Raw genomic sequence first — 16,349 nt, forward strand, 5'->3', positions numbered from 1 at the left:
CCCAAGCAGGCTCCACGCTGTCAGCACAGTCTGATGTGGGTCTCGATCTCAGGAACTGTGAGATCATGACCTGAGCTGAAATCAAGAGTTGGATGCTTAACTGACTGAGCCACCCAAGTGCGCCAGTAACATTTTATTTAAAACTGTGACTCCACCCCACCCCGGCACTCCTAATTCTCCTTAACCTTGCTTTGCAGAATTTACTTATCCAAGTAAAGTATACCAGTAAGTATATAAGTACTTATTCTGTTTGCTGTCTGTGTGCCCCACTTTCCTACCAAAATGAAAACCCTTAAGCCAGACATCTTTGTTTTGTTCAATGCCTAGAACAGTGCCTGACACACAGTAATATCTGTTGAATGAATACGTGACAGAACAGCAGAGTGGAAGGGGTGGGTTACTTCTGTCCCTATTTCACCAACTCCCTCTTACCTATGGTAGCATGTCAGGATGGAAGGGGTGGCCATGTCACTGACCACATAGAGTCATTGGCCAAGGAAAGCACTATCCAGAGGTCCTACATCCAGGATTTTCCTTTGGAGGGGTGGGGGTGAGAAAAGGTAGAAGCTGTGACCTCCCTGTCTCACCTTTCCACTCTATGGACAGGCTGCCCCAGGTCTCCCACATACCTGTTGTTGTCCACGTAGCGGATTAGCATGGGGTAGAAGGCATAGAGGTCTCTGCAAAGGACCGCAAACTCATCCAGGATGAGGAGCTCCGCCTCCTGAGTGTCCCCTTTGGTGTCAGCCTTCAGCTGCTCCTCCTCCTGCACAGTCTTGACGGCCTTTTTCTTCAGCTTCTCCAGAGTCGGGATGAAGTGGCTTTTCAGCAGGTCGGGCCTGGCTTTGCTGATGATTGGCTGGGCGTACACTGTGTTTGCAAACAAAAAGCCTCCCCCTCATTTCACAAAGTACAACAACTGAGAAAAGGAAAGGAGTGGTTCTGAAAGGGGAGGCTGTGACAATCCATCAACTCAAGACAATCCCTGCACCTTGTTCCCTTCCTTAATGGTCCACTAGGCACAGAGCTCTCAGGAAGCCACAGCTGGGGAATGAAGCCACAGGACAAGGTCGCTATGCCTGTTCTGCTTGTCCAGGCCACAGGGAGCCCCTGCCATCCCTGACCTCCTCAGGCATGCCTGCTGTTTGCCACACCTCTTAGCTTCTCATCATAGTCTTAGCACATTCATCCTGGTTTGGGCTTACTAGAGAGATTATCAATCCCTTGAAAGGAGCCTTTTCCCTCTAATAACCAACCAGTTCTGTCTGTGCTGAGCCAAGAGTAGATACTCCATGCTATGCTTTCTGGTTATTTTATAGAAAAAACTGCTGTTAAAAATATATTAACCCAACCATAGTTCTCAGTCCCCAATGCTTGAGAACTGCCACCTCACTGCCTGGGGGGTCCTCTGTGTCCTGAGGAAGCTAGATCAACTATTATCGGGTATGATGAACTGAGAGAGAGGCTGGGGTGGCCACCAGAAGTCAAAGACAGAACACAGCAATCAGTGGAACTTGGGACTGTGATTCTGGGCCTTGCAAAGAGCAAGATAAAACCCATGTGTCTTACCCTATTTCTTAAAATGGAATATCCCCTTGGTCCAATTCATCATAAAGATCAGAATCAGAGTAATTATAAAAAAATAAGTGAAATACAATTAATAAAAGTCAAGAACCATGCCAATGTGGATGGTGTATGTTTTGTATATTTCAAAAGTTGTAAGTTTCTGTAGCTTAGGGCATTTCAATCAGAAATAACATACATTCTGGCACTTTTTCTTTGAAATCTTACTGCCTTATTTTTTATATTCACCAAAGTGACCATTGCAGAAAGAGGAGGCGAAGGCAACTTTCTTCTGAGGTGCATTAACCAAGAAGCTGAAACTCAGCGATATGAAAACCTTCACAGTTTATGCCTTGCCCCACCCGGAGAGTTACTTCTGCTTTGGACCTGTAATCAGAATGGCTATTCCAGGTGTAGGTGAGTTGGGGTTACAACTTAAAATTGCCCTTTTTGGGGGGCACCAGCAATTAAGTGGCCTGAGATATGGATATAAGAGGTGGAATTATAGGTCAAGTTCAATTGCCCCTTGTGGTGTGACATCTTTCCTCTCTGCACCTCTAGAGAGCTGAGAGAGCCTGTCCTTTCCACTTCCTTCTGTCCCTGAATCCTTCATGAAATACAAATTAGAGTCTCACCAAAGAACCTTAGGGTTGGCAACAATCTTGGGCTAATGGGTCAGAAAGGAACCTCAACTTTATTTACTCCTATGTTCACAGAGCCCTATACCATCTAGTAGCTATGGGCACCCTTAATATTGATAATTCTGATCTTGGTTCATTTTAGAGACAGGAAGTGGGTAGGGACTTTTCTTCCTTGGTCTCTCAGGAATACCTTCTCATTTGCCCAGTCTAGGGTTGGCTAGGGTTGGGCTAATAGCCTCGTTTGACCTAGTCACTGTGTTTCCTGGTCCAGGGGATAGCATAGGTGAAAACACCACTATGGAGCTGTCTACACTATAGGTTGGTTAAAGGCAATGGCTTCCCCTTGGCTTCTGTCTCCTCGGAGTGGACATAGAAGACACTAAATATTCATGGTTTCCTGACTGTGGGACTTAACTTTCCTTTTTTTTTGAGGTTGCTTTAGGAACAGAAAATCAGCTAACAAAATCCATTAAGAGCCTATTGCATGCAAGGACTTCTAGAGGGACACAGAAATAATAAACAAAAATCCCAAAGTGATGCTGCCGTGAAGCTAAACTAGAGAAAGTCTTAGAAAGCATAACGTGAAATACAAAAGCTAGCAATCTGAGTACAGCTCAGAGGGGAGTGAGTTTTCTACATGTAAAAAACACACAGGATCTTTTACCAGGAAAATATACACAATTATTACTGTAAGAGCAAACGGGATTCTTAAGTACCAAAAGCAAATAAAGCAATGAACATGGGAGTCAGGCAGAGTGTATCGAGAAGGGCTTCCTGGAGATTTGAGGGACCTGGCTTAGGTGAGGAGTGGACAAGAGGCATTTGCTCCAGGACGCTCTCCAGGGGAAAACCTTTTTACTGTTAAATAACTAAGATGGGGAGGGAGACTAGTTTAAAGATGGACTGAGAAATGCAAAGAGAACACAGGCTTCCTGGCCTTGGGCGGGGACAAAGGGTGGCAGGGAAAAGAGCCATGCATGGTACCTGCGATACGCTTCATCCAGGACGCCTCGTCGATGCCCAGGTTGTTGTTGATGATTTTCAGAATGTTCCCCAGGATGACACTGAGGTGTTCAGAGGTGACCTTGGTGCACCAGGGCCCTGTGCTGGGGGGGAGGTGCTCTGGCCCCCGCTCCCACCAGTAGGACAGGTAGTTGCAGAGCATGGGCAAGATCACCTCGATGACATGGGGCATCTCCGTGTACCGGGCCCCTGACTCGGCCAGGTCGCTGATTTCCTTCATCAGGCCCTCCAGCTGAGGGATGTCAGGACACATCTCTTCCACTGTGTCTGGCATCCCCAGAACTGACCAAGAGGGTACAGGAAGAATACAGGGACAGTAATTCAAAAGTACAAATAATGCAACTTTCCCTGTCTCTCCCACCCTTCCTTTGGTCTTTAGACATTAAGTTTCCACCCGCGAGCTCCAGATGAGTGAGCAACGGATATGGGGAAATTTCTCTCCTCTAGGTGTTTGTGTAAAGATGGCAGCTTCCAGAGGCTGGAGTACCTTCCTGGATAGAACACTTTAATTTAATGCCAAAGGAGCATCACAGAGATAGTTGAGGGACATTTCCTAGGACTTCTCTGAGATAAAGTCAGTCTCTTGACTTCTCCCTCTCTTCCCTGCTGCATGCAAAGCACAAAAGGCGATACTAGAAGGAAAAAAAAGCAGCTAATCTGTGTTTAGTTGAAAACCTGTAGTTCAGTCACTTGGATCTCTGTACTGGTTAGAAAAGGAAAAGAAACGCTTCTCATTAAATATTCCTTCAGTTGGACTGGAACAACATTATTTTCCATAAAGGTTGAAATTTGGCGGGGGAGAGGGGATTGTATTTGCATTAATTTATGCATTTACAACATAAGTTATGGATGACCTGTGCCAAGACTTCCTGCCACTCACTTAAACCTTTTTGTTTCTGAAGGCTTCTGTGTGAGGAAGAGTGAGGAAGCCCCATCTATTCCTGACACTGAAGACTGCGGTCACTTCACTGAATGTGGACAGACAGGATGAGGCGGCAACAGCTGGAGATCAATGTGAAACCGAGGATGGCTGTCAGATGCAAGAATCACACGCAGAAGCAGCCAGGGGGTATCCATCCTGTTCCACAGGACAGACAAGGAAGAGAGACCAGAAGCATCCTGAGGTTCCTGACAGGTGAGAAGATTAACAGGGACTCTAGAAGAAGCGCAAGCGCAAAGCTCTGTCTCCTCCCCTGCCCCCATCTGCCTGTGTCACCTGAACCCAGGACCCAGGTCCTGTGTAGACTCTCCCCATAGGCCAAACTCCTCACACTGCGGCCAGAGCCTCAGGCACCACAGGGGCGGAGGGGAGTCTGAGAAGCCACAGGAAAATGTGGAGCACTTTTCTGGAACATCCAGTTCCGTTAGATGACTTGAGGAAATTACTTTTGATGCTTGGAGAAAAATGCAAAGTTCTCATGAATTTCAAAGGACAAAGTAGAAGACTTCAAGTAAAATATTATCTTTTGTGAATTATGCCTGCAGGCCCTTTGCCATCGGGGTTACTGCTGGCTAGAAATCTCCCTTTTCCAGCATTTAGGAACAGAGGAACTGAAGGGTTAAAGAAGAAGAGAGGTCAAATTTGTCAAAAGACAAATTCTGTGGCCTTCAGACATACCGGTCAGTTGCAAGGAACCATTTTGATTTCTCCTTTGAGTGTACTTCCGGGAGCAGAGTTACGGGACAGTGCTGGCTATTGCTGGAGACCATGAATCTGTAGCTGAGACCAAGTCTACTGGATGGCATGGACGCTTGCAAAGCAAATGCTGTTCAGGAGCCTCCCTGCTGTGGAGCAGGCCCCGTGAGGTCCTAACACTCTGCCTAGTAAGGACTTTCTGCTGCTGTCACTGTGACTAGTGATCTCTCTTCCTTGGAAGTCATAAGTGGACCAATGTCCTTTAAAATCCAGACAATTCAGGACCCCTGGGGGCTCAGTGATTAAGCCTCTGACTCTTGATTTCGACTCAGGTCATGATCCCATGGTTCCTGGGATGCAGCCCCGTGTAGGGCTGCATGCTGACAGTGCAGAGCCTGCTTGGGATCCTCTCTCTCCCTCTCTCTGACCCCCCTACTTGCATTTGCCTGTTTGCTTTCTCAAAGTAAATAAGTATTAAAAAATTTAAAAAAGAAATGCAGACACTTCAAAAGCATTAGTAGCATGAAAGCCACAGAATGTGAAACTCCTGTGATTTACAAGGGAAGGGAATTTTAAGAGTCAGACATGGTTTACTGCCAATGTGAGTCATGTGCAGAGAAGACGACTAGCCTGTGTACCTTGCATCGGAACGGGCATGAGGAGCGACATCAACATGGGGTATGGAGGACCCTCACAAAGTAATTTTACTTATACAAGAAGTTAGAGACCGAGAAATCGAGCTTTTTATCTTGAAACTCTGCATATAGAACAATGCCAACTGCCATGGATGCAAGTGAAGTTTACAACTGTTGGCTGTAAAATTATAATGAAGGCAGCTCAGGTGTGTGTTTAAATGTCACACAGACAATACATCACCACGGACACTTTTTTCCCCTACCTAAGAAAAGAGTTGCTTGAAGGTGCTGCACTGGCATCATTATAATGACCTTTAAAAGTTATTTATGTGTAATTGGTATCTAGTGAAAAAAACATTTGTGATTCAGATGGTGTTTTATACTTCAAATGCCACATAACAAACCCAGAGAATGAATGCTGCTGAAAAACAGCCTCAGCTGGGTCCTACTAGAATCAAACACAAGGGGCGCCTGGGTGGCTCAGTCAGCTAAGCGTCCGACTGACTCTTAGTTTCGGCTCAGGTCATGATTTCATGGTTTGTGAGTTCAAGCCCTGCATCGGGCTCTATGTTGACAGTTTGGAGCCTGGAGCCTGCTTGGGATTCTCTGTCTCCCTCTCTCTCTGCCACTCCCTGACCCACACTGTCTCTGTCTCTCTCAAAATAAACATATAAACTTAAAAAAAAAAAAAAAAGAATCAGACAGAAAACTGTTGGAGTTATGATTAGAACATACTGCCCTTTCATCTCTAGATGAGTGGTTCTCAAAGTGGGGTTCCCTCGCAGACAGCGGCAGCAGCACCTGGAAACTTGTTAGTTCCCATCTCCCGAGTTAAAACTTTAGGGGTAGCATTCAGCAATCTTCGTTTTCCTAAGCATTCTGAGTTAGGTTCTCAAATCAGATTTCCTTCACCAGGCAGCTCTTTCCATAAGGCGGTGGCATCGGAGAGTACCACCTCTTTGTGTAGACAGACAGCTTACACGGGGCGTAGGCTGCTGCTCTCTGTGGACGGCCGTTCCAAAATGGGTGTGGAAATAAATTGGCTGGTGAAGAGTATCTTGTGTGATCATGTGATTAAGAGACCACTACCACTCATAACCAAAGTGTTATCTAATTTGAACCTGGAAGATACTAGTGTTCACCTTTTCTAGGCATATCTTAATAATTTCTGGATGAAACAGAAAATGCTCCAGGGTCTTACAGGACAGAAGACTTACTAATAGGAGTAACTGCTGGGAAAACACCAGCTGTCAATTAACAGAGACGTCCCATTGACTGAAGCCTTGATAAATCAGCTCATATCATATTTCTAAACCAAAGGCTCACATAATTTGTCATGCTATACATTCTCCCCCACCTTGGTCCCATGGGGCGACTCATTTGTATAACGAATGAAGTCTACCTTCTTAGAGTCCATTAAGCCATCAGTCATTCTCTGGCTCTAGGCAAACCTGATTATCCCAGACTATATATTCATGTATGCACTACTTTTCAAGAGCGGCAATGGTCAGCATTCCCTCTGCTGATTAACTGAATGATGGAGAACATGGACTCAGGGGACTTGGGCACATCCCAAACTGTGTCACTGATGGATGAAAAACTGTGTCATCTCTAATCACACCCTTCTCTCTTTTTCTCCCTGTGGAGTATGCAATGATTTATATTTATTTTTTATTTATGGATATGTCTTACTAAATAAAGGTAAAGTATACAAAATAAGAATGAACATGCTTCCAATCGCCCTTGAGAAGAACAACAGGACGGAGTCATTCCCTTCCTCCCCAAAGCCCATCCAGCGTTTCCCCCATCTTTGTCCAGTTCTCATTTTACCCTCTACCGTATGTCTCTGAGCTAAAGAACAGAGTAGGCCTATTTCCCAAGGCAGGGCTCTACACCCCGGTCAAACAGAGACACAGAATTTCCTAAATTCCAGTTGGGGCAGAACAAACAGATAAACACCTAGTACTGTCATGAGGGGGCCCACATCCCTTTGGAGCCGGGGAAGTACACTTTGGGTGGCACGGGCCTACAGAGGTCACAGCCTTTGTATTTCTCAGCATTGCCAGAGCCTGCCTAGTTGTTCAGCTCCCATTTTAGCTGTGAGATGTGACTCATTCGGTATCAGGAGAGGGTGGAGAAAAACAAGGTTAGAGATCTATTTTTGCTAGTCTTAGAAAGGGGCAAAAGGGTAAGGTGAGGCTGAGGGGTTTGGGAAATTCAGTTAGAGATTTCACATAACACTTAGGCAGGCTGAAGCATCTGGGCAAGGTTTCTCTCTTGGCTATCTCTGGGAACGCTCCTCTCCCCTGTGTTCTAGCTCAGGACCAGAACTTTATTAAGTGACCTTATCTAAACTGTCCTGGTCATCATTTTTGGGGACGATGTGCTTCTGTTATCTGAAGTAACAAGAAGTAAGTGGGAATAAAGCAGCTGTAGCTTAGCACTCTGCATTCTTACATGGAGAGAAGAGGGTGACAAAGGAGTAGAACAGGAATGTTTACTCTCCAAACTCTCTCCCTCGGAATATCACAGAGGTTTGAAAAGGGGGCATGACTAAGTAGAATTGCTACACGGTCTAGTCAGCTACTGATACTGTAAATCAGTATTTTAAGAAAATATTGGTTCCTAATAGGATAGGTTCTGGTCTGAAATGGCTTACTATGTTTTTTACCCTCCGTAATATTGATTAGGACCATGGTGTAGTAATTTTTGCTTCATGTTACATCAAATTAGCATAGTTTTTTCCAGTTGGAGCCCAAGTTTCATTCAAACTCCCTTGTTTGAAGTTCCTCCGTTCTATTCCAATGACTTCTAGTAGGATCACAATCCATCCATATATGAGGACTCTGCTTTCTATCTCCCCAGGGACAGGTGTATAACCTGCCTCGGATTCTAGTTCCAGGGTATTCTAGAATGCGGGGGCTGGGGGTAGGGACTTTTTTATGTAAAGGGCCAGATAGGAAGTATCTGCAAGTCAGGCAGTCTTTGTCACTATGAGTCAACCCTGCCCCTGTAGTTGAACTGGAGCAGAATGTGCCCCTTGAAAATAAGTCTTTGGCAGAAGGATTACTTTGGGATGATTTTTTTTTTAAAGAATCTACAAACAAAGGAGAAATTCTGAAAACAGAGCAGAAGTTACCCTTGTGTAAGAGAAATCTAAATTTTATAGAGGAAATTTACATTAGAACCGGGGCGTGTACCAGGAAGTGGGCTATTTACCAGAGATCACCTTTTCCTCTGAGAGACTATCTGCAGGGCAGGGCATAGTTTACCAAATGTTTCTGCTTTATCCCTTTCCATGAATTGCTTTCCTCCTTTTGAACCCCCAGAGCCCTATCCCTTTCCTCAGCTGTGAATGGTATGTCTATAAGCCTCAGTCAGTTGGCTGCATTTGGAGTCTCATATCTATGTGGGGCTCCTATAAGTCCTCATATGTATATAATTATATTTCTTTTCTCCTGTTTATCTGTTTTATGGGTGGGGGTCTCAGCCAAGAACAATTAACAGTAGAGAGAAAATGGGGTGCCTTGGTGGCTCAGTAAGTTGAGCATCCAACTTGGGCTCAGGTCACGATCTCGTGGTTTGTGGGCCCATGTCCCACATCAGGCTCTGCACTGACGGTTCAGCGCTCAGCCTGCTTCAGATTCTGTGTCTCCCTCTCTCTGCCTCTCCCCCGCACACTGTCTCTTTCAAAAAAAACATGAAGTTTTTTTTTTAAGGAGTAGAGAGAAAATTATTTTTCCTCCCTTGCATGGTGCTAAAGCAGTCACAAACATTATGTAGGTGTGAGCATGTTCCATTAAAACACTATTAACAAAAATAGGCAGCAGGGCCAGATTAGGCCCGTAGCCATAGTTTGCCTACTGTTGTTCTAGAACTTAGTGTGTCAATACTCTCATTAACTTCTCTTTCTTGTACAATTTCAATCCCTTCTGGTGTTTTTCTACAATGATAGACAGCATGTGGTCATCATCATCCTTAGAAACATAGTCTTTCCCTGGACTTGGAAAGTATAATTAGGTTACTAGTGCACATATGCTTCTTCTGATGACAATATGCAGAGGAACTGTAATAAAGCAGTCATATCCCCAGGTAGAGAAGGGGACTTGAGACCCAAGGTAGACTAGAGAGCCTAAGGTATTAGGATAGAAGGGATTTAGAAACCAACCACATTATATGGAAGAGGAAGCCAAAGTCCAGCATACTTTCTTATAAGTACTTGCCCGTGCCCATTTTTCTAGTAAGATGGAGGCATGCAACATGGACCCTGTGTCTCCCCTCCCCTCAGACCACGTAAACCAAAAGTGCTACAAGGCTGCTGTTCCCTGCGTGGGTGCCTTCCTTCCTGGATGCCCTCCTCTCAACATATGGGTTGATGACCTCTGAGGGAAGATACTTACTAGACCTCTCTCTGGGGGTTTTAGTGTTGAAGACTGAGAGTGGATTGTAGCGGTTAAGAGTGGGCTCCAAGAACGCCACTGGAATGGCGGCTGCCAGTGAGGCCAGACATTCTCCAAGGGCAGGACGTTGCCTGGAAACAAAGAAGTCCATTTAGAAGTGGTACCACCATATGCGGGCCCCATGCATGGTGGGCCACGCTCCTTTCCTAAGATGTCTGAGGCTGTCTTCCCATAGATTACTGGACATCCTTGGGTCATGGGCTCAGCAAGATTACATGCGCTTTTCCCTCCCCCATCTTTCTCTTGACACTGATCAATGGTGTAAAATGGTCTCATCACCTGGAACCTGGTTCTTAACTGGCCAAAGCAATTTAACAACACACTGTGTAGCTTTGTTCTTCTCAGTGTTTCTGAGAGCAAGTTTTGCTGGCATACAAGTGGAATTTGATCCTCTCTTTGTTCTCAGAATGTTTTGAACTCTTCTGTGTAAGTTCTCTGTGTCTATTCCGTACTTTGGATGGAGCCAGTGTCCAGCAGTAGGAACAGAAGATAATGGACCAAAAGCACCAATAAGACACAAAAGAAAAGACTTGCCTTATAACAGAAATGACAGGTCCTAAAGCACACTGCTTGATTTAAAGGAGAGATCTATAACACCTGTTCCCTCTCACAAATATTCTATACAAATATTTGAGGGTCCATGATGTAGAAAGCTGTGGGTCTCAAGTCTTTCTGTGAAACAAGCACCCAAACAAACCCAAAATGCTGAGGAGTCCTTGTTCAGATTTCTAGTTCTCCAACTCAAAGAACTCACGCTTGCTTGCCTGCTAACCAAGTCTGCAAGCCTAAGTGATGGGAACTAGCTGCTGGCTGGTCAAAGCAGGGCTGGTACTGATATAGTGCTTTCCCTTCCCAGGCCTGAGCTTAGCCTCGGAGGTGTCCTGGCTTGCCTAACCGGTCCTGCGAGTGAGACAACACAGTTACAGTACTGGTTTGAAGGGCCCTGTAAGGGTGCAGGCATCGGTTGCTTTCTGATGAATGAGAGACCAGGACCATCTGTTTTTGCACCCATCGGTATCTTCTGTCAATTACTGGCATTCAATGACAGCCAGACTACACACCTGTTATGTGAGTTACACATGTGATGTCAGTTCCCAAATAAGGAGGAAAATTTCTTCAAACTCAAAATGAGTCCTTTGTTAGACCATGATACAAAGATAATTAGTGGGAGATGCAGACAAGAGGACTATAACTAAGGATTGGATGGGGTTTACAGTGCTCAAACATATCTTGTTTGCCTTCCTTTGCATCTGACCAATCAAAGTGAGTGCTGATGCTATGTAGAAGAAGCCCACTAGCAGATTCCCTGTGAGCTGAAGTTATCTGTCTGCGTCTTGAGGGAGGTTCTAGAACCACCATGGGGAAAACTGCCAGCTAGAGAGGGTGCACTTGGTGTCAGGAGCAAATGCTAACCGCCCCCCCCACCCCCCACTGCAGTTCTGTGGCAACAGAAGGTCATTCAGCTCAGGGTTCCCTTCAGCTCCCCAACAAAACCAGAATCGAAGGGTATGTTAACTGCCCTTCACTGTGATAACAGCCAACAATTCCAACAGCACCAAGAAGCCAGAATGTCAAAAGTGTGGGGTCTCTGGATGAGAACAAAGAGCATTGTTGGGGGTGGGGGATGGCTAGGGGAGCCATTGCCTACTGAGGAGTAAGCCACATTGTTTGAACCTTAGCCTTTGTCTTCCAGATAGTGAAAATCCTTCTCCTTAGAACCCTAAGGCAATGTGATAAAATAACAATATATATATATATGGTCTAATTATCGGAAATAGGATCAACTTGCAACTTCATTAAAGCAGAGAAAGAGACACACTTGAACTGGATTATTGGATTAAAATTGTGATCGTAATTGTTCATAAAATAATATCCTGACATGGCTGTCTGGGGGTAGAATCAGAATCTGCAAGGGGCAAGGCTGAGGGTCCAAGAACTGCCTAGATGCAAGAGCAACCTGGCTGGACTAGAGGGTGAAGGGAAGAGGAGGTGGAGGGAGAGGGTGGGTAAGTGAAGGGAAGAAAGCAGTCTTGGAACCCATGCTCCATCTTCCATCAGGTTACCAAATGTATGAAAAAAGTCACCTTTCGGTTAACTTAAAAGACAATTAATATATGTGGTTTTAATCCTTATTTTCTCTCTTCTGCTTAGGCTCAGCTTTTGGGGGACTACCTGACAGCTTGCTTATTAGCTCTAAAGTATCTGAGCACCTAACTTGAAAGTCAGCCTCCCGCAAGCAAGAATGCCCTTAGTCAGGCAATCGCTCTAGGGGATGGCACAGCCTTATCCTTTCGCTGGAGGTCCGGCTGTGAAACACCCCCATCTGGGTCTGCTCTGGAGACAGAGCTGCAGCCCTCAGAGAGAACAGGTCCTCTGTGTCCTGTGTCTGTGACTGCCAGGCTCCAGTGGGAGGCCGCAACCTTGCAGGAAGGGGAGTGAGAGCTGGGCTTCTCTGTGGAAAGTGTCACTTCACTTCTGAGTAAGCCTCATGCCAGTCCTGTGCCCTCAGCCTGCACTCCCTCTCACTACCGCTTCTTCCCCCATTATTTCTCTTCTTTGCTAAGCTCAAGATGGTGGAAAGGCCCATGAAGAGGGGCATCGTTTACCTTCAGGCTTGAATGACCCGCACCCTGAGTGACAACTGAGGGGAGTGAAGGCCGGGGTATGTCAACTATGAGGATCTGCAAGTGGTGGCCGTTCTTTTCAATCAAAAGCCTCACTGTTTCTGCCACCCGCAGTGGCCACTGAGGAGAAATACTGGATTTCCTCAGTCTTGCCTTCTTGAGGAGGAGGAAGAAATAAGCAGATAGACCGTGAAGGTGAAAGAAACACCACAGGGAGGGCGCTGATGAAAGAGAATCTGGGTGAGCATCAGGATGACAAGAGATTTTTTGTAATGTTGAATCTGAGCACAAACTCTACTTGGCCCAGGCAAGATGAACCTCGCAACAGCTGGTCCTTAGCTGTCCTGGTGATAACTCGACCCGTTATTCTTCTCTTTTCTCTTTCTCTCCTCAAATTAAAGTCCTGATCTCACAAAAGAAGATTTCTAGAAAGTTAGCCTGACGGCAAAGGCAACCCTTGGGGCAAAAGACAGTTTCGCAGTGTTGTACTGCTTCGGGGACATGCATTCCCTGTGCTCTCTGATATTAATTACTGACAAGTCTGAGCTCAACAAGCTCACAGCAGGGCAGTTTCTAGTCTAGGGCACACAATGATGCTAATTAGCCATTTGGCTAACAGGGAGGATAAACACCAGCTCTCCTGGGTTAGCTGTTAAAAATTCTGTGCAAGTAAAGCCCCGAAGTTTGCCAATTAATGCTGCAGGCTTCAAAATACCAGAGTGAATGACCTTGGCCCCCAGACTCCAAGAGGGACTGAGCAAAGTCTTGCTGTTATAATGCTTCTCTGGTCATTAGTGCCCCCCCCAGGGGGAAGGGTGGGTATGAACCAAGCACAGCAAGAGCTATGAAAGTATCTACAGAGCAACCAAAGGGTCTACTTGAAGAGTTTGTTCACTGGGTATGGAACTCTCTTTCTCCTTCAGTTCTTGCTGCCTAGGACAGCATTTTTCATATAGTAGAACTTGATCAATGGTGACAGATTAAAGAAAGTGCAATTTGTATTTCAGTTTTCATTACTTTCTAATTTGGTAAGTTGTAGGCTCTCCTTGTCCATCTCTTGATTTTATTTTCCACAGGTCCAAATCATGCCTCTCAAATGTCTATTGTTTAGGAACCAGGCAGAGCCATAGTCATCACAGTAATAAGAATTATGCCTGGCACATTTCTGAAGCCTTATAATTTTGAAAGTTCCTTCATGTATGTTCCAAAGGATGCTAAGGAGAGGAAATGATATGCAGCAGAGGGACAGAACGCAGGGGCAGGCCACAGCTCTAGAACAGCAATACTAGTCACCTCAGGGGTTTAGGGAAGGTATGCACTGTTTCGTCAGAACCAATTGCTCAAATGGGGAAGGGCAGGAAGGAAAAAATATCTCTAAAGTGTGAAGGGAAAAAATGGTTTTCATTTGAAATAAAATGGAGATTTGATGCTTAAATCAATTTCCAAGTTTCCTTTCTTGACCAGCCCCCTGCCCCATCCAATGTTCTGTGATTAGTCAAAGTATCTTCATGTCCAAAATGCAAGTATTCTCTGAAGTTAAATGGAGAAGAGTGTTGGCCCTTTGCTGAGAATTTGAAGACTACTTGTCAGTGACCTCACTGTTATCTTGATGAGAAACTATTCTAAAAGAAAGGTTTCTATTCTGTTTCAATGACTTTTTCCTCTTTATAGTCATACTATCACTTCGGTGCCTGGAATCTTCCATCCACAAGGCACACTCAAGCTACAGCTGGAAGCCAAATATTTAGTGGTTCCCTTGCAACGCTGCAGACATTCATTAGTCAAGGAAACTTCAGCAAAAAGTGGCAGAGAAATGGTATGTTTAACTGCATTTTCCTTCCTAAAGTGCACAAGAAATGGGGAAAAAATTGGGAAGAAATATGAATCCATGCTGAAATTAGAAAATGTGTGATTAACGTTAAGTCACAAAGTAGGGACCAAATCAAATGAGGACACGGAAACTGAAACTTACTTTCTGGACTAACAGTGGAGTACAGAAATCTCTGGAAGTAAATATGGGGATTCTGAGGAGTCCAGAATATGAACTTGTGCCTGAAACAATGAGGAGTAAGGGGGTGAGCAGGCTGTGGCATACCTGACAGGTGTGTGGGGCCAGGTGCATACTGCAGAGGGACACAGGGCAAAGTAGGGAAGAAGTATACGTGCCACCTGCCATCCCTGTGACCTGGGCTCCTAGCCTGGAGAAGCCACTGGAGGGGAAGGAGAGTGGAAGAGTGAGAAGTAACCTGTTCTGGGGCTGCTGACCCAGATCTGCTACTATATAGAATGAGTGTTATACATTAAATGACTACACAAAGTCCTATGTCTATAGGTACACTAACAATTTTACCTGCGACCTTATACCTGGGCCACTTACTTTACTTTTGTTGGGGGTGGGAAGACACCAAAGGCTAGGAGTGGATGCACTCTGGAGCTAAAGACACTGTGGGCATAATGAGAAAGAGTCCTGAGCTGGTTTGTCAGATTTGAGGCTATATGGGATTTCTTCCCCCATACGTTCTTTCACTTCATGTGAAGTAAAGCGAGTCAGGAACATGGAGAAAGTTTGAGAAATATCTTATAACCACAAACCAGGAAAGAGCAACTAGCTCAAAGTTACTTGGGAGAAAATGAGAAATGCAGAAGGTTAAGGAAAAAGCCAAAAAATGCACACAATCTCTTCCTGAATAATAGCTAGGAAAAACCTCCCTACAATTATATAATAAAGTGAAAAATTTGTAAGTAATGGAAGACCCAGTTCTGAGGAGAAGCAGAGGGGACTGATCTAGAAAAACACATCCTTGAACATCTTAGAGGAATTTAATGGGCTTCCAGGCTCAAGAAAGAATCGAATGAAGAGCCGACTTCTCCCCTTCCACTGCAAAGTCACATGTAAGTTGATAAATCACCTGGTTCAGGGAACATGGTCATAATACAAAGAAGCAAAATCAACACACTTCTGAGGGAAAAAAATTATGACTCAGGGATCTTATACCACAAAAACTGTTCACAAAGTCAAAGGGTAGTGTTCCAAAATGTGCAAAGATTTCAAGGCTATCTAAGAGCTCTTACAGAAATAAGTACTTAATGATGAAACAGGCCAACCAAGAGACAAAAACCAAAATAAAAATTTAGGAATGGGAAAGTCATGTTTCAAAAGGACTGGCTCTTCAAGGAATCATTTAAATACAAACTAAGGTAAACACCTCAGGGAATATTTTTCCTAGAATAGCATATACATATGAGAAATTATATAGCAAAAAAGGTAGAAAGGATGGGAAATAGGTAGGGATGTAAGTGTACTAAATTTGCCTACCTTTTAAAGGTAGAAAGTTAATGATTATTTTATCTAAATGATAAATCTAAAAATAGGAGTTGGGAATTCAATGGTTAGCTTCATCCAACAGGACAAAGTTGAGAAGCAGTATGGAAATTATGATCCCACATGTGTAAGAATGTACACGTGAAGAACATATCTGGAATGCCAAACACCAAACTGTGGATAGTGCTTTTCTCTGGGAATTGGATCCGTGTGTGTGTGTGTGTGTGTGTGTGTGTGTGTGTGTGTGTGTAGTGGGGAAGGTGGTCTGGGGTAAGAAAAACAGTTGACTTTTACCTTTATATACTCAGTACTGTTTGATTTTTTTTGAACAAGTATGTCTTACGTTCACGATGTAAAAAAAAAAAAAAAACAGTCATTAGTAGTGATGGCATCACAACTCTAGGATTTTAAATGTTTAACTCCTTAGCTGCTCCACTAACTGAGA

At 44.6% G+C, this 16,349-nt stretch overlaps 1 protein-coding gene across 1 annotated transcript in view; it reads right to left on the minus strand.

The window, feature by feature from the left end:
• Window positions 1–16,349, minus strand: part of RYR3 (ryanodine receptor 3) — a 364,667-nt gene that overhangs the window by 68,300 nt on the left and 280,018 nt on the right. Inside the window, exons 65-67 of the mRNA XM_039247258.1 lie at window positions 9,899–10,029; window positions 3,189–3,509; window positions 630–870 (exon numbers count right to left, since the gene is read on the minus strand). Of these exons, the coding sequence (XP_039103189.1) occupies window positions 630–870; window positions 3,189–3,509; window positions 9,899–10,029 (693 nt within the window). The remainder of the gene's footprint in view (window positions 1–629; window positions 871–3,188; window positions 3,510–9,898; window positions 10,030–16,349) is intronic.

The sequence above is a fragment of the Hyaena hyaena genome, unplaced genomic scaffold (genome assembly GCF_003009895.1).
Source record: "Hyaena hyaena isolate Hyena2069 unplaced genomic scaffold, ASM300989v1 scaffold_292, whole genome shotgun sequence".
Lineage (NCBI taxonomy): Eukaryota > Metazoa > Chordata > Mammalia > Carnivora > Hyaenidae > Hyaena > Hyaena hyaena.